Below are 18,659 nucleotides of genomic sequence, written 5' to 3'. Positions count from 1 at the left end.
GGCTTTGGACTGTCCCTGGGCTCCATCCTCCGGCCGCAGGGCTTTGGGCTGTGGCCCTGGGGCTTCAGGCTCCAGTCCCCTGCTGCCTCCCCTAACCACCCCCATCACTCTTGGCCCCTGCTGCCTCCCCCGACCCTCCATCCCGGGCTTAAAACTGATACTTGTATAAGCAGCAAAGAGTCCTGTGGCACCTTACAGACTAACAGACGTATTGGAGCATGAGCTTTCGTGGGTGAATACCCACTTCGTCGGATGCATGATACTTGTATGTTTGTTAATATCACTTTTCACAAAAGACTTACCAGCTAGTAATAAATAAATTACAATGATTTGGACGTATATATGCGCATATGTGTTTGGTTTTGCTTATATTAATTAAATATTTAGGAAAAAGTGTGAAAGCAGCCACCAGCCAGAGTTGGTGGCCGCACTCTGAGGCCACCAAAAAATTTATCCTGAGAACCCCTGCGCTAGACTTACTTGGGCTCCTTGATTGGGCCAGTCCTCCATATAGAGGAAGGGAAGGGAAGGCTCTGAGTGTTGCCAGCTCTCTTGATTTTATTGCACGTTTTCTGTTTTTCTTAAAGCAAATACAGGAGGAACAACTTTCGTTTAAAAAAAAAACATTTCTAGCATTGCTCATTGCAGGAAAACAGCTTGAAAACATGAACCCTAAAGAGAAATACAAACAACCAAAATATTCTTTCTTTAAAATCGCATGAGTTTTAAGCCAGTCTCATGATTGTGGGGCCTGACTTATGATTTCTGAACCCTTTATGTTGATATTACTGGCTTCCTGTGCCACTGCCTTCTTCTGTGGATGTGTTCATGAAGCCAGATCCAAAGGAGCCCTCGTCCCAGAATTAATTAACCAGAGCAGAGTGACTTTGTTTTTTAAAAGGAGAACGTCTTCCATAGGCTAAACACTCACAATCTATCATGTAGTAAACTTCTCTTAGGAACCTTTTGATGGTCCTGCCATAAATGTAACTTAACATTTAACTGATTGAGGTGCTTATGTCCATTAAAGCCGTCTATGGAAACAAGGGCATTTCTATAAATGTAGCAAAGTTTCAGCCTCCCTTCCTAGCAGGAAGGAGTTGCTAACTGTTGTTCTGCTGCTCAGTGTTCTAGTAACAGGTGGCAAGCCTGTATTAGCCTGTATTTCATTAGGACATAATTGAACAGTTGCTGAATTATTTGTTTCTGGCTCAGGGCTTTACACAGCAAAATAATTCTCCTGGGATGCTCCGGTTCCACCTTTCTGTGAACTGTGCTGAATGTGTTTTCTGCATTCATCTCACCAATCCCTCACTATTTTACAGCTTATGCACACCGTGGGCCTGATTCTGCTACCACTCACCAATATAACTCCATTTACTTCGATGGATCTACTCCCTTTTATACAGTACGAGCACAGAATCAGGCCCTGGCCAGTTTCGTAAAGGGCTATGTCCGTACAGTGGTTTTCATGTCCAGTAATATACAATGACAAATCTAGTACTGTCCTTTTGCAGCATAATGGACAGGAAAATTGTGTTTCTTAATACTAGTTCTTCTGGGGGAGGGGAGGTTAATGAAGACAAGTGTCACATGGAGAAGGTGCAGAACCACCAAAAACTTTGCCTTCTGCAGTGGGGAAAATTTTGATTTCAGTTGCACTGATGTATATCCAGAGTCACTCCATTGACTTCAGGAACTGGAAGAACTCTAGATTTGTACCAGTTTAGGTGAGAGCACAATCTTCCTCTGTATTCTTTGCAGTCCTGTTTTAGCTGCTTGACACTTATGTGAGAGGTAACCCTACCTCATATTGACTGGGCAGATGCTGCTAGGATGAAGTGGGCTTGACCAGTGTCCCTAATGTATTAAATATGAATAGTCTCTCTTACCACAGGGCACCTACATTTGCTTAGTTTCAGGATCTACTTTATCACAGAAGCATCTTTATTGTGTCCACAGCAAACAAAATTCACAGGTTCCCTCATGATTTTCTCTTCTACCTAATTAATTAAATCACTAATGTATAGGACTAGAAATTCCTATGCCAGGACAGTGACTGATAATTGTTTTAATACCTACCTCACTGTGTGTGTGTGTGTGTATATCAAAACAGATTTAATATTCATAAGCCCAAATAAATTTGTTAGTCTCTAAGGTGCCACAAGTACTCCTTGTTCTTTCTTCTGGCAGTTGAGCACACTAGGCCAATAACTTGCTGGTATGTTCACTATTATTTCTTTATTGTGGGATTCTCCTCTTTTGAACATCTAGAATTCCACTCGCGCCCAATACTCTTTGAGCTTTTAGCACATTAGGAGCCATATTTTCAAACAATGGATCCTTTCGTGCGCCCTTTTTTTTTTTTAAATAAAACTGTACACACATTTGTGTGTACATTTGCACTTGCAAAGGATGCAGTATTGTGGTTAGAGTGGGGAACTGCCAGATAGGACTGCAGGCTTTGTATTCTCAGCTTTGTCTCTGCCTTTATTTTATGCTTTTATTTTGCATTATAATTTCCTTTAGGCATTGTCTACATGAGAAAATTGTACAGGTTTAACTTAAATCAGATTTTAAGCTGGTTGTTAAATTTTGAAAATGTTAAAACTTGCCCTTTTCTGAATGAAAAGGTTTGATTTTTATTTCATCTGGAAATGACTTTTTGTTTTGAAATGTATTTTATGTTAAATTAAATATCAAAACAAATGAAACATTTTGAATTTATTGAAACAACACATTTGAGTTGACCGATTTGGGGGTGGGGGTGCGGATTTTGTTTTGCACAAAAAAAAATTATAATCAAAATTTTGCCTTTTTATCCTGATTTTAGACCAAACAAAATCCCTAAATCTTGAAATTCTTTGAGGACAGAAAATCTGTTTCCTGACCAGCTCTAGGCAAAACTATGGTTGGCTTAGATGAGAGTTCCTGTTTCTCTGACCCCAGGTTCATGGATGTTCAGAAAAATGATTGTGGTTTGCTGTTTTCTTAAGTATGTCCAGGGTCAGGTAGCGCTTGCATCAGTAAACACACACAAAAGAGAAGAATACAAAAACTGTGTTAGGAAAAACACTGCTTGAAATTGTGGGTTGTTCCCACAGAAAACAGTAAGAGGGCTCCTTCCTGCAAAGGCTGTCCATTCAGAGTCAATGCAAGCAGTAGCACATTATTTCTCTCAGTAACAGCTATCTAGGTTTGATCTCATTTACTGACTAGTTTTCTGAGTCAAAACAATAACAATATCTCTTCCCCCTGCAATGGCAAAGTGCAGGGGTAATGAAATAGCCAGGTTTTACTGACAAAGTTCAACAAAAGTTCAATAGAAACCGGCAAAAATACACAGTAAGACCCACAGTCAGAATAACCTTGGTAACAGTATTATACTGCAGAGAGTTCCCATTCAAGCCCTGTTAGTTCAGTCAGGGAAAAGGCGAAAGCTGTACAAAAGGTGGTGAGCAGCGTCAGCACCCGGAAGTTGCATTCAGTTAAATTATAACTAGGCCAGACGCAGTGCTGCTGGGACTATCAATAGCACGTAGGGCCAAGGCTGATGAGGAAGAAACCAGCCAGTGTCAGGAACTGATGTGAAAACAGCAAATGTTTTCTGGATCAGGAAATATTATGGGTAATTGTCATCAAAAAATGGGGAACAAAACTAATATGGAAATTTTCCAGTGTCTGTACACCCAAAAATAGGCCTAGCGCTCAGTCACAAGATGTTCATATAAAATGCAATAAATTATTACAAAGCAAAGAGGCATGGAAACATCAGACACCAGCAATATATCTCCTGAATTAATTGATAAAAACATAGATTGCAGCAGCTATGAAACTGAAACAGTGTAGGAACTGAAGGGTTCCTGACTAACCTAATTCCCTTTTGACAGAACAAGGAGTAATGGTCTCACGTTGCAGTGGGGGAGCTTTAAGTTGGATATTAGGAAAAACTTTTTCACTAGGAGGGTGGTGAAGCACTGGAATGGGTTACCTAGGGAGGTGGTGGAATCTCCTTCCTTAGAGGTTTTTAAGGTCAGGCTTGACAAAGCCCTGGCTGGGATCATTTAGTTGGGGATTGGTCCTGCTTTGAGCAGGGGATTGGACTAGGTGACCTCCTGAGGTCTCTTCTAACCCTATTCTATGGTGATTGTATTCAGTCACACTGGCAGGGGGTGTTCCCAAAAGCTGTCAGGGTAGGAGGTAAATCACATTGCAACTTGAGGGATGTTTATATGGGGTTGTCGTTACCAGCTGCATTCATTGCTCATGTCTGCTCATATTTAAAAAGCACATGAAAATGTGAGCAGTTAAATGCAGATATTTCAATTTAAGCTATTGTCTGTGATCTGTCTCCTCCAGCACATGCACATACGAAATCAAAATCAGGCTGTTGTTAAAATAATCCCTGCCTTCAACATTTGTGTGAGCTTTGGCAGAGCACATTAGAAAACAAAAACAAGACCAGGAATGAGGAGAGCACTAGAGCAGTGTGACTCCACCATTGTGGATTGTAAGACCCTTGCAAACTTTTAATCAGACTTTGGTTTGCAGGGGTTTGCAAGGAATTCAAACTTGAAGCAAAACTCATCCAGAACCACAGTTTCCCATGATAATCCCGCCAGGTTTACCAGAAGCTCAGCCCAGGTTTGTAAACTTATTGGAAAACCTGGCCTAAATGTTGGGTTTTGAACAAAATTGGATGAATTTTTGTCAGTTTTGCAATGAAGGTTTCTCATTACCCTAGAAAACAGCCATTTCTGCCTATATAAGGAGATCAGAGCTGGAATTCTTTGGTGATGCTTGTGTATATATAATCCTTTTAAGGGAGGCAGTGGGGGAAGTGGAGGGGAACAAACTGAGTTGGTATGTTCCCCCTCCATGGTCTACACCAGTAGGTGGGGATGCCATGGCAGCAAAAGCCTCAGAGGCTCAATAGCCCCAGTTATCCCAAGATAGCCCCTCTGAGAGACTTTCCCCCAACTCTCATGTCCAGACCACTGCCTACCCAATGACTCTCCAGATTTGGCAGTAATGCAGACCTGGAATCCATGCTGCCCCTGGCTAGGGTGAACCCTGTGACTAGGGTATGTAGCAAGCATTAATGCTGGTTCGAGCAGCATTATCTTTCCACAAATTTTAATATCATTCTGCAGTCTTTCTATTTTGCAGGAGAGAAGAGACAAATAAGCCACCCAGTCCAATTTCATCTTTCACTGCTAAGCATACCCCTCTCTTGCCACACATCTAGTGGGATGTATGGAATTTCTGCAGAGTTTTGCATAGTCATGTTTCCTCTGTGCACCGCCTTGCCATGGAGTGGAGCAGAGGAGCATAGGGGATTAAGTCATTCCATGCTGACACTTCCTTGCTGGTCGTCACTGTCAGTGACATATTATGCATCTCAGTGATCAAGTCAGTTCCACGCTACCACTGCAAAAATGTAATTCTTTTACAAAATTCAATAATAGCAAAAGCACTGCATGTTATTAAAAGCAGCTTGAGGGGGATATTGGGTCAAACACAAACTTTTTATGCAAAAGAGAACTAACCTGTGCAGCAAAAGGAATAAAAGTTTATGTTGGAAAACATTTAAAGCAGAGGAGGATCTTTTTCTCTCCAAAGATTTTCCTACATTATCCTATAGTGCAGGGATTTCTATCTGAGAACTTAACTCTGTTTTGCAGACACATTCTAATCTTACACTTACAGCATTAATTGTCACAATATCCCAAGACATCTGACAGAGAACTAGTGGAACTTTTTGAGCTCCGTGGCAGTGTACACTGAGCATCTGAAATGACCATCTGGCCCTTTAAATTAATATACATGTAAATTCCACACCACCTTTATGGAAGATGTGTGTGAGAGAGAGAATGTCAGTTGTTTGCTTAAATCCTGAATACCTTCTTCCCATCTGACTTTTTCTTTTGCATGTGTGGAGAAGGACATTTCTTAAGATGTTATAGAGAATTTGTCAGTTTCAACAGATACGTGTTTTTAATGAGGAATAAAACATCTTCATTTTAAGCACATTACACAGTTAACAAATAAAAGAAAACATGATGCTAATTAAAACTCTTTAGCTAGGATCTTAAATAAGAGACCCTGCTATATGTAAAAAATAATGTAAGGGGGTTTTAATGTACAGAACAGAGGGATATAGAGCCCTCATTGAGGAGATGAAATCAAGTTATATTAACATAATTAAGCAAAAAAGAAATTTAAATTAGAGTTGGCAGAATTCACTTCAGTCTGTTCCATACTCAAAGGGCTGGAGCTACGTAATATGATTTTTGAGATAAAGGGATAGATTTTTAAAACCTGGCCACGTGTTTGCATCTACAAATGTGTGTTGGCTATTGACCTGTGAGCCTAGCCTGATTCTGGAGAGGTTACAAGGTGAGCTTCATTCAGATATTGTGTATAAAAGTGCTTTTATTAGTTATGAGTGATGCCAGTATAGCTAAAACACAAGTAGGGGACCATACAATATGAGTATTCATATTAAGGTGTAGGCGTGCCAATAAGCTGCAGCCTAGCGATGCCTAGTAGTTTACAGTTTTGTTAGCGTAAGAAGCGCCAAGACTTAGCATAAGTGACCTAGGGCAGTGGTTCTCAAGCAGGGGTACACGTACCCCTGGGGGAACGCAGAGGTCTTCCAAGGGGTACGTCAACTCATCTAGATATTTGCATCATTTTAGAACAGGCTACACAAAAAGCACTAGCAAAGTCAGTACAAACTAACATTTCTTACAATGACTTGTTTATACTGCTCTATATACTATACACTGAAATGTAAGCACAATATTTATATACCAGTTGATTTATTTTGTAATTATCTGGTAAAAATGAGAAAGTAAGCAATTTTTCAGTAATAGTGTCTTGTGGCACTTCAGTCTTTTTATGTCTGATTTTGAAAGCAAGTAATTTTTAAGTGAGGTGAAACTTGGGGATCCGCAGGATGAATTGGACTCCTGAAAGGGGTATATCAGTCTGGGAAGGTTGAGAGCCACTGAGCTAGGGTTATAGTATTTAGCAATAAGTGCCCTGTTGTAAACATGTTAACAGCAAGATTGGGTTAAGTTGGAAAATAACCAAATCATAGGTGGGTTTTGAGCAACATGTACCCTCACAGTTACCCACATTGACGCACTGGAAATATTGGGAAAGGTTGATGCTGATGCAAATATATCGATGCACCTAGCTCTAGCCCAGAGGTCGGCAACCTTTCAGAAGTGCTGTGCCGAGTCTTCATTTATTCACTCTAATTTACGGTTTCGCATGCCAGTCATACATTTTAATGTTTTTAGAAGGTCTCTTTCTATAAATCTATAATATATAACTAAACTATTGTTGTATGTAAAGTAAATAAGGTTTTTAAAATGTTTAAGAAGCTTCGTTTAAAATTAAATTAAAATGCAGAGCCCCCCGGACTGGTGGCCAGGAACTGGTGGACTGAGTGCCACTGGAAATCAGCTCGCATGCCGCCTTCAGCACGCGTGCCATAGGTTGCCTATCCCTGTTCTAGCCTAAGGCAACAACCGGAACCCCTAATTATGGTTACCTGAAAAGTTACTTATGGACAGGGGCTGAGACTAGGGCTGACTCCAGGTCTTTTGCTGCCCCAAGCCAAAAAAAAAAACAAAAAGGGCCGGAGTACTGTCCCTTGAAAAGTGCCGCCCCAACCACATCCTTGGGATGCTGGTGCCAGCCCGGGCTGAGACTTAGTTAACTGTGGTCACTGATATGTAAATGTATGAATTAAGAGGTGTAACACCTGATTATTACTGGTGAGTTCATCCTATTATGATGTTCTCCATTTACTTTTCTGTCCAAAGTGAATCACCAGGGATGACACAGAATGGCAAAAGCCATAGTATGGTCATGCCAGGGCTCTCCACTGACCTTGTTACTTCAAGTGGTCCCCATAAAGTTGTAAGTATGAACAATATGAGATTGTAAGAATGAAAAATGCAGGAAACCACTTTTCTTATCTGATTCTTATACTTATGTTTATTAATTTTTCTGATTCAATTATATTTGTCTGTATTAGCTAACACTCATAAAGTTTCTGTGTGTGGTTCACTGATCTCATCTTCTTTAACTCGAAGTATCTGCCTGAATAAAGACCCTGTTATTTGTGACAGGTGCAATTTGCTCTCTAAAATTATCCCAGGTTCCAGAGTGCAGTTGATGTAATTGTGGTCCCAACCCTGCAAACACCCATGTGTATAACTAAAAACATGAGTCAAAGTTAAGCATGTATGTTTGCAGAATTGTATGCTTCTGAGTACCTACTTGATATGCAGATAGAATCAACTTGCTAGATGTTCATCTGGCAGAAAGTTTCAGCCCAACCTGCAAATCGGATTGTTCCATACCAGACGTAGAAGAATTTCTGCAACCTGCTTTCCACAAATAGTTACAACTTCTTTAAAACCTGAAGGCAATGCAAAATTGTGCAGAAAAGAAAGAAGAAATTGGCTTCTTTTCTGGGATTTTTTGTTTGGTTGGTTGGTTGGATTTTGATACGGTCTGATCCTGGTTTTCTTCTGTACTACAAATGTACATGTTAGCCAAATAGGGTATGTTATTTAGTTTGCATCGGCAGCTAACTTCAGAAGAAGATTCTTGCTGATGTACCAGATTAATGCAGTGTTCATTAACCATTTCTGGGTATCTGGACTCAGTTTATTCTCGAGGAGGTGCAGCTGTTTCTGCTGTCTCTCACCCTCAACTCTTTCTCTCAGGCTTGCATGAACATTGGCACTTAGCCTGAACGTGCATGTGTTCTCATTCATTTTGCCAATTAGAATGCAGAAGTTAGCATGATAGTCTGGTTTTTTCCCCCAAGTGAAATTTCCTTGTTATTAGTACCATCAAATCTCACCAGGGCTTTCCAAGGTGGAGTCCTGTTAATTGATGAAGGCTACAAGGGCCTCTGAAAATCTAACCATAACCCCTAGAATGTCTGCAGCCAAATGAATGTTTAATGAAACATATAACAGATGTGTATATATCTAGAGAGAGTTTCTGAATTTAAAACCTGGATCCAAATCACCAGCATCCCTGAGCTAGAGGGAAATTTGGATCCATAACAAAACTTTATGGATGGTACCATATCTTTCATCCAAACCCAGTCAAATTGTGTAAAAGTTTAGATCCAGATCCAAGCTTTGCTGTTTGGGTGTATTGCTAGCATTAATACCATGATGAGATCAGTGTGTTAACCTGTAGAACCATGTGATAACTTGCATTTATCTTGTACCTTGGACACCTCGCATGTGCTCTGCCCACTAATCTATCTCCATCAGGTCTGTTTCTAACACCCAAAGTATCCTAGTAGCTTTCCATAAGGCTCTCTTCAAAAACAAAAGCATCCTTTCCACATTGTTTTTATTTTGTTCCCTGGAAATTGTGGCATTTCCCACAAAATTACACTAGCCAAAGGCCCAGGACAGGGAATATCCAGTCCTGCATTAGTAACAGGTTTAACGAATGGGAACTTGATCCTGTTTGAAGCGAAGAATTCCCCTCCCTTCTCCACCAGCTTTCTAATGGAATGCAGCTCTGGGGAAAGATTTTCAGAAATGACTAGTGTTCGTGTATGCCTCGGTTTTGGCTGCCCAATTTGAGACACCTTAAAGCAGCCTGTTTATCACAAAGTGCTGAGCACCCACTCTCAGAAAATCAGGCCCCTTTAAAGTGTCTCGGTGACATCAACATTTAAGGCACCCACTCTTCAGAAAATCTTTGCCATAGTTTCTAGCTCTAGCAAGTTGTGAGATATTGACCCTTAAAATCACAGCAGTATGAGTTACAGAAAAGCTAAGAGTTTTTGATTTTGTCTCCCTCTGGGTATGTCTACACAGCAAACTAAAACCAGCGGCTGGCCCATGCCACCTAACTCGGGCTGCAGGGTTGTTTCATTGCTGTGGAGACTTCCGGACTCTGGCTGCAGCCCAGGCTCTAGGACCCTGTGAGGTGGGAGGGTCCCAGACCTCAGGCTCCAGCCTGAGCCCAGAAGTCTGCACAGCAATGAAACAGCTCTACAGCCTGAGCCCGCGAGCCTGAGTCGGTCAGCACAGGCCAGCTGCAGGTAGACATAGCCTCTGAATCCTTGAGCACAGTTGGGTTAATGACACTAAAGCCTGGTCTACACTACGCGTTTAAACCGGTTTTAGGAGCGTAAAACCGATTTAACGCCACAACCGTCCACACTAGGAGGCACCTTATATCGATTTTAATGGCTCTTTAAACCGGTTTCTGTACTCCTCCCTAACGAGAGGAGTAGCGCTAGTATCGGGTATTGCCATATCGGATTAGGGTTGTGTGGCCGCTGATCGACGGTATTTGGCCTCCGGGCGGTATCCCACAGTGCACCACTGACCGCTCTGGACAGCAATCTGAACTCGGATGCAGTGGCCAGGTAGACAGGAAAAGCCCCGCGAACTTTTGAATATTTCCTGTTTGCCCAGCGTGGAGCTCCGATCACCACGGGTGGTGATGCAGTTAAAAATCAAAATAAAGAAAGAGCTCCAGCATGGACGATGCGGACGTGATCGCTGTAAGGGCAGGCAAAAACTGTTTCTATCAGCGCTCCGTTACAGAAGACGAAATTCAAAATCATTTTTTAAATATCTCCAGACAGACGCCATAGCAAGGACTCAGCGCACTGCTGCGTGGCAAGCGTAACGGAAAGCCAAAGAATCAAGTGGACGCTCATGGACTGGAGGACTCAAGCTATCCCACAGTTCCTGCAGTCTCTGAAAAGCATTTGCATTCTTGGCTGAGCTCCAAATGCTTCTAGGGTCAAAAACAGTGTCCGCGGTGGGTCAGGGCATAGCTAGGCACATTACGCACCCCCCCCCCCCCACCCACCCACCCCAGAAGTGAAAGGGAAAAACAATCCTGTCTTGACTCTTTTTACATGTCACCCTATCTTTACTGAATGCTGCAGATAGACGGGATGGGTGCAGCACTCAACAACAACATCCTTCCTCCCACCCCGCCATGGGTGGCTGATGGTACAATAGGACTGCTACCCGTCCTCATCATCAGCCTATTAGCACATGGGGCAGTGCAAAAGGACTGGTAACCATACCAACTTGCTTGGGACCGGTCGATCAAGTTCGCCTGGCCCTAATTTTTCCTGGTAGATGGTACAGTATGGCTGATAACCATCATCGTCATAGCAACAGGGGGCTGAGCTCATCAGCCCCCACCCTTCATGTGTAAAGAAAAGATTCAAGTGCCCCTGAACTAGCAGAGGGATGCACTCCTTACTGTCCTGTCTGGACTATCATAGCAGCTGGAGGCTGCCTTCACTAACAAGTCACTGTGTCTTATTCCTGCATTCTTTATTACTTCATCACACAAGTGGGGGGACAATGCTACGGTAGCCCATGAAGGCTGGGGGAAGAATGAAATGAACAGGAGGGGTTGTTGCAGGAGCACCCCCTGTGAATAGCATACAGCTCATAATTTCTGCAGGATCTGACACAGAGCAGCTGTGCTCTCTGGTTCTCTGATACAGTGGTTCTCTAGTACACTTGCCCATATTCTAGGCAAGACTGATTCTATTTTTAGATACCAAAAAGGAGGGATTGACTCAGGGAGTCATTCCCAATTTTGGCTTTTGCGCCCTTGGCTAAGAGCAGCCAGGGGCACTTATGACAGCAGCAAATGGAACAGTGCAAAAGGACTGGTAGCCATGATCATCTTATTACCAATTTATGGATTGGTAGATGGTGCAGTATGGCTGATAACCATCTCTGCTGTCATGCAAAAGCAAAAGCATGCTGCTGTGTAGCGCTGCTGAATCGCCTCTGTCAGCGGCATCTAGTACACATACGGTGACAGTCACAAAAGGCAAAACAGGCTCCATGATTGCCATGCTATGGCATCTGCCAGGGCAATCCAGGGAAAAAAGGCGCGAAATGCTTGTCTGCCGTTGCTTTCCCAGAGGAAGGAGTGACTGACGACATTTACCCAGAACCACCCGCGACAATGATTTTTGCCCCATCAGGCACTGGGATCTCAACCCGGAAATGCCAAGGGGCGGGGCGGGGGAGGCTGCGGGAACTATGGGATAGCTACGGGATAGCTACCCACAGTGCAACGCTTCAGAAATCGACGCTAGCCTCGGACCATGGACGCACACCACCGATTTAATGTGTTTAGTGTGGCCGCGCGCACTCGATTTTATAAAATCTGTTTTACAAAACCGGTTTATGCAAATTCGGAATAGTCCCGTAGTGTAGACGTACCCTAAGGAAACCTGTCTTTACAAACAGAGAAAAATAGTACCAACAGTTTTTAAACCCTTACAAAATAATTTTTCAGTAGAATCTACTGTGTCATACATCAGTACATGATTATGTGAGGTGAGCTAAATGGGTGCCAATAAAACCTTTGATGCCCCGTTTAACTTACTCCTGGCTTTTCCTCCTGTCAGTGATCATCAAAAACTCAGGCCTATAAAACTCTTATGCCACATCACCCCATTATGTAAACTCTGTGTGTGTTTATATCTGGAATATGCAAATATGGACACCCAGCCATCCACAATATATTATTGCTGTCAGTAGTACAGACTGCTGTAGTTAAGGTTGCTAATCAATTTCCATTATACCATCTTTTTTTCATACACTTATAACTTTCTAAAATATTCACCTTTTCATTGCTTTGTCTCTGCCAAATGGGACATTTAAAAAAAATGAAAATCTGAGAGAAATCTCAGCAATCTTTGAGTTTTATGTGTGTGTATATATATATATAAACTGATCGTAAACATTGTGTTCTGACTGTCTTGGAGGATAACTCAGAAAAGGCTGAACCTTTACATTTGAACTTTTACAAGCCCATAGTCCATAATGATTCTGTGCATTAGGCACTTTATGCCAAGTTATTTCAAAATGTTCCCTCTAAGGAGACTTCCCGGAGCATTTAATAGCGTTCTGTAAGCATCACCCATTGATTTCAATGGGGCCAGTATTTCACCCATAGAATTTAATAGAGCATATATTAATAATTATGTTTGTTTATTTTTATTCCTCTCAGAAAATAACATGTAAACACCAGTGAACTTAATAAAGATGTCCAAGAAGCAGATTGAACTGCTAGGACCAAATGCAGAGATGTGACCTAAATTGGGACATAAATTAAATGTGGTAAATCAGCGTATGTGAGTGAAGATTTAACTTGGCGTAACTCCTTCTGGTAAAGTGGACAGTCAGGTTTGGAGAAAGAAAAGCAAGGCCTGTAACAGACCTGCCTTATCTTACATAGTCTCACATCCTCCTGGTTGTTGCTTTTTCCTGCTTTAACACTGCCCTTCTGCCAGCTTCGTACTTCAGAGGCACCAGCTTACATTCATTCACACTGACCTATGCAGAGTTACCAATATGGAATTTACACTACTGTTTACATCACCTCCTAAATTTGTCCACTGATTTCTATAAATCAGTAAGTGCCGTTGAGGTTGCATTTATGAATGGTGGGCATGAGAGAACAGTGAAGTGAAGCTGAGCAGCCCTCTGAGGGCACAGAGCTCTCTCTGATCCATGCTGTGGATTTCTTGTCCTTTGATATCTATCACCCTTCTGTACTCGTTCTGCATACTGGATAACCGTGGAAGTTCCATGCATAGAACTTGCACAGTGTATGCAGCAAAGGATAGGTTGAAAATAGCCTGATCCAACTAGGCCTGGTTTAAACTCTGTAGAAACTAAAACTGTGCAGCCTGGTAGGATGGTTGATAGTTGTACCACATTATCCTTTCGAACATTGCAGGTCTGCAGATCTTCACTCCAGCACAATTACATTATGTTATCTCCAACGCCTATGAATTACTTGATAGATCTGTTCCAACGTGCTGATATTTGGCCAGTTTCTTTCAATGGAACGGAAGTGATTTACTACACCTGCTCAGCATCTGACTCAGTGTATGTTAAAATGAATCAAGGGTAGAAAACCTGCTCCTTGAATCTTTGTGCTGATCTCTCTTAGTACGTGTGCGCAAGGAGTCTGTGGACAGCGCTGTGTTTCAGAAATGGGAGCAATGTGGTCACTGCATTTGCTTTGCTAATTATCATTTGTTGTATTTTACATAGGTCCAACCATACAGCGCCAGGTTCAGAATGGACCCTCTCCGGATGAAATGGAAGTGCAGAGAAGGTAAGAAATAAATTTTGAAAAGAATGTATTAGATTCAAATGATTTTATATTTTAATTATACTAATTATGGCCCCAATCATGCAGTTGTATTCCGTGGGGCTCTGCCATGGCAGAGAGGTTTGCTTGTGTATATCCATTTGCAAAATCTGGCCCTGATTTGGTCACATTCAGGTTGATTGTACCTGTAATTGGTCAGACTTAGCACTCTGTAGTGTCCCACAGTTACTCTTTTATTTGTTAAGGGTTTATAAAAAAAAAATTTAAATTAGGAAATATCTTCTGGTTCCAGCACACAAGTTGAACACTGCATATCTCCAGTGGGCAGAGTCCCCATTGTCCCATGTACACCCTGGATTCCCAACAGGGGCGGCTCCAGGCCCCAGCACGCCAAGCGCGTGCTTGGGGCGGCATGCCGCGGGGGGCGCTCTGCCGGTCGCCGGGAGGGCGGCAGGCAGGCAGCCTTCGGCAGCCTGCCTGCGGAGGGTCCGCTGGTCCTGCGGCTTTGGTGGACCTCCCGCAGGCGTGCCTGCAGAGGGTCCGCTGGTCCTGCGGGAGGTCCACCGGAGCCGCGGGACCAGCGACCGGCAGAGCGCCCCCCGAGGCATGCCGCCGTGCTTGGAGCGGCGAAATATCTAGAGCCGCCCCTGATTCCCAAACAGAACCATTCCTGACTCCACAATAGTGGGGCATCTGTGTGTGTGATTTTATGTACACGCATACACATGCATTCACACACATCAAAGGAGAAACCTTCTACCGGCTCATTATTATACTTAAAAATCACTAGCCAAACTGCTTTAACCAGCACTTGGCTCCCTTAGTAATGATCATTTTATACTCTGAATATCATTATTCTGAAAATACTTGGTGAGTTCAAACTACTTAATTTTAGTGAATTAACATGATTTTATATTTTATGTGCAGTCAATGCATAGAAAGCAGGACACCTTTGCTAATAGATGCCATTTTTTTTCCATATTTAACTTTTTTGTTGTTTTATACAGCTAAATTCTGGCATGATTCTGGCTTATCTACAGTGATTTTTAGTTACTAACTAGTAAAGAGCTCAAACCCCAGATATTTTTTTCAACTAAAAGGCAAGAATAAGATATACTGCTATCCAGAGATACAGATAACACCAGTTTTAAAGAAATCTGCATCATGTTTTAGTGTGCTTTTTTCTTAAGCTTAATAAGAGAGCTTTATATGCTCCTGTATTGGATCAGTTCTTAGCAGTAGCAGATCATATTGCATAGTGCCCATGCTATTGGCAGTATGCGTTCCTGGTAATGAATTTGACCCTTTGTGTCTGGTGCCTCCAAATAAGAGTCCTGATCTAGATGAGTATCTTGGCTTATAGGCTATTGTTGTTTTCTGCCTCCTATACTGCCTTGTCTCTGACTGTATGCGTGTCTGCATACTGACATCCAAAAAAAATTACGCTTAGTTTGCATTTTGTTGCATACATCATCCACAGCCAAACTGTAATGCTAATTTTTGATGTGACATGCGGATTCAGCCAGAATTCCTCCTGGGGAATTAGGGAATGCACAATGGAGCAGGAGCACCCCCTTCCTGTTCACACTAGGCCAACTCTGCTGACCAGAGTGAAGAGTCAGGGCTGTGTCCTTCTCCTCATTCCACCAATGTTATGGAGGCTGACACTGTGGCTAGTAGCGCCTGTGCTCCCCAGTTAGACCGTGGGCAGGTGGACAAGAGGAGAAGGCTGTCTGTCCCATCTCCCCGGCCCTCATGCAGGCATGCAGTCTGTTCCATACAATGAACTCCACTAAGTAGGCTTGCACCTATATTCTGCCGTAATATAGGTGACAAAGAATGATTGGGTCAGATCTTCAGCTGGTGTATGCTGGAGCACTGAAGTCAATGGCGCTACCCCAATATTCACCAGCAGAGGACAGAACTCTAAGAATTTAGGGAAAGGGTTATTGCCAAGTGTTATTTTTAAATTAGAAGGTTGCAAAAATTTCTTTAAACAAGTGGGCCAGATTCATTGCTACTCTCCACTAAGCACAAGTAGTACAATTTTGTCTGGTCCTTGCAACGTCCTGCCTGGTCCTTATGTGGATTTGCCATGTGAGGGATGTGGCCCATAGAAAAGACTTTAGATTTAATAAATGTTTCCACATCAATATTAAAGAAGGACAGAGGAAGAGACTTTCCTTCAAGATTGTCAAGATTTATTTTTGGGACTGTTCAACTATCAGAAAGTTCATAGAGGAGACTCCCTGATGTGCACCAGTATGCTGGTGGTGGTTCAGAGAGATGCAGGGAATATGAGTGTTTTCTGCAGTGCTTTGTATGAAATATGCCATGCACAATAAGAGCCTAATCCTGTTCTTATTGAAGGCTATGGCTGCACTGCAGACATATGCCAGCATAGCCATGCTGATCAGTGATGGGAAGAGGTGTGTGATCCCTGTGCTGGCAGAAATCCCTATTGTAGATGCAGCTATACAAACAAAACTGCACTTTTAGTGATATAGCCCTGTTGTGTTTGTTGCAGGGGTGTTTTTACTTTAACTGTACAGAGCATAGCTTTGCTGATATAGCTGCATCCACACTAGGTGCACTTTGCCAGTATAGTACAGCTGTATTCCTATACCAGTAAAGAGCTCATTGTATAGGTACGGTCTAAGTCAATGGGAGTGGATGGGTGCTCAGAACTTTTGAAAATGAAGCCACAAATGTAAGTGCCTAAATATAGACTTAGGAGCCTAAGACCTGGTCTACACTTAAGTTTTACCAGCATAATTATGTCAGTAAAGGATGTGGTTTTTTTTAACCAACATAGTTATACTGGTAAAAGTCCTAGTGCAGTTACTGAACCAGAATTGGCTGCGCCAGTAGATGGACTTTTATAAGTGTGTCTACACTAGGGGAGAGTTCCTGCTTCGACTGTGCCAGCATAGTGAGAGCAGCCAAAGGCCTAACTGTAGGTGTTTCCGTTTTGAAAATCTTATCCTAAACTTTCATGTGGGCAGGAAAATGAAGATGAGAAAAACAATGCAAAATGTTTAAAAGATTTGATTTGACTATTTTAAACACAACATGGATTAAAGTCACAGGGCCCAATCTGGCTACCTCTGTTCATACTGAGTAGTACCATACTTGTATCAGTAGCGCTTACTATGTTCATAAGGCCCTCTCCTGCAAATCTTTACTCACATAAATAATCTTTCCTTAGTTCCATTGATATAAATGTGACAATTTATGTGTGTAAGGTCTGCTCACATAAATACATGTTTATAGGATTGAGCCCTTAACACATGTAGGGTACAGCTGGCCAGAGACAGCCAGGGCCAGCCTGAAATTCAAGTGTCTGCATTGGGTCCCTCCCTTGGGAGTATATTCAGACTTGCAGTTCCCAAGCTCCCCCTCCAGCAGTGGGCCAAGCTCCCCCTCCAGCAGTGGGAACAGTTAAGGAGAGAACTTTCTGCTAGATTTTTCATTTCAGCCCAGCACTGGGACCTCAGTGGAACATGCAACATACTGCCCGGACTCCATCTCTTACAGTATAATTTCCATGTGCCCTTACTGGTCTTCCAAAAATTGCACCATTCCATACTATATATATTCATTTTGCAGTGATCAGTCTTGTACTAGATTCACAATAGAAACCTGGCATGTAACTCCTCCAGGGTGACTTTATATGGAGGAGTTACATGCCAGGTTTCTATTGTGAATCTAGTACAAGATTGATCACTGCACAATGAATAATCCTAATTATGGATGGGCCAATCCATTGCTTTTGAATTGGAGCCTAAAATATAGGAATGTCTATCATGCAAATTAAAGCATTTAACTTTATTTGTACATACCCTAAGGTAATTTTTCTGGACATGTCTGTTACATATAGTAAAAATCCACAGTAAATCAAATAGATATGCATTTTAAAATACAATGCATATAAAATATAACCGAGAAAACCTATTTAAAGCTGCCACTGCGTATTAATTCATCATAGGCACAGCTGGTAGCACCCCCTATAGTTAAGGTTACTTGATTGTACATAGAATGTGGCTGGGATCTTGTGGAAAATATATTATGTGATTATATAATTATAGACAGTATCATAATGCACATACACAAGAGGACCAAATTAAGTGCTTTTGACTTTTGAGTGCCTGACTTTGCAAATATAACATTCTTTTCTGTGTGTAATAATATAAATATTATTTCCTTCCACAATTTTGAGTCACATCTAAGTGTTGTTGAAATATATAATTCTTATCCATGTAGATTCTAAAATAGCTAACTGTTACTCTAGTTTTAGCTGTTTGGCTTTTGAATTAACCAAAGAAAGGTCAGAGATTATATGAATTATAGTGAACAATATTTCTTCAGGATTGTTAGTGTGAAAGAGAGGACCTCTAGTGGGAAATTTGGGGAAGAGCATGTCTCAGTAAAATGGAGAATATTTTTGGAATGCTTTATTAAACCATTGATACTATTCTAATAGG

The 18,659-nt window shown here is 41.9% G+C and overlaps 1 protein-coding gene across 11 annotated transcripts in view; it reads left to right on the top strand.

The window, feature by feature from the left end:
* The window catches only part of EVL (Enah/Vasp-like), a 226,675-nt gene that overhangs the window by 181,511 nt on the left and 26,505 nt on the right, over positions 1-18,659 (top strand). For all 11 annotated transcript variants that reach the window (XM_045014715.1, XM_045014720.1, XM_045014721.1 and 8 more), the window contains one exon: positions 14,115-14,178. In XM_045014715.1, coding sequence (XP_044870650.1) covers positions 14,115-14,178 — 64 coding nt within the window. The remainder of the gene's footprint in view (positions 1-14,114; positions 14,179-18,659) is intronic.

The sequence above is a fragment of the Mauremys mutica genome, chromosome 4 (genome assembly GCF_020497125.1).
Source record: "Mauremys mutica isolate MM-2020 ecotype Southern chromosome 4, ASM2049712v1, whole genome shotgun sequence".
Classification (NCBI taxonomy): domain Eukaryota; kingdom Metazoa; phylum Chordata; order Testudines; family Geoemydidae; genus Mauremys; species Mauremys mutica.
This window is presented reverse-complemented; position numbering and strand designations above follow the sequence as displayed.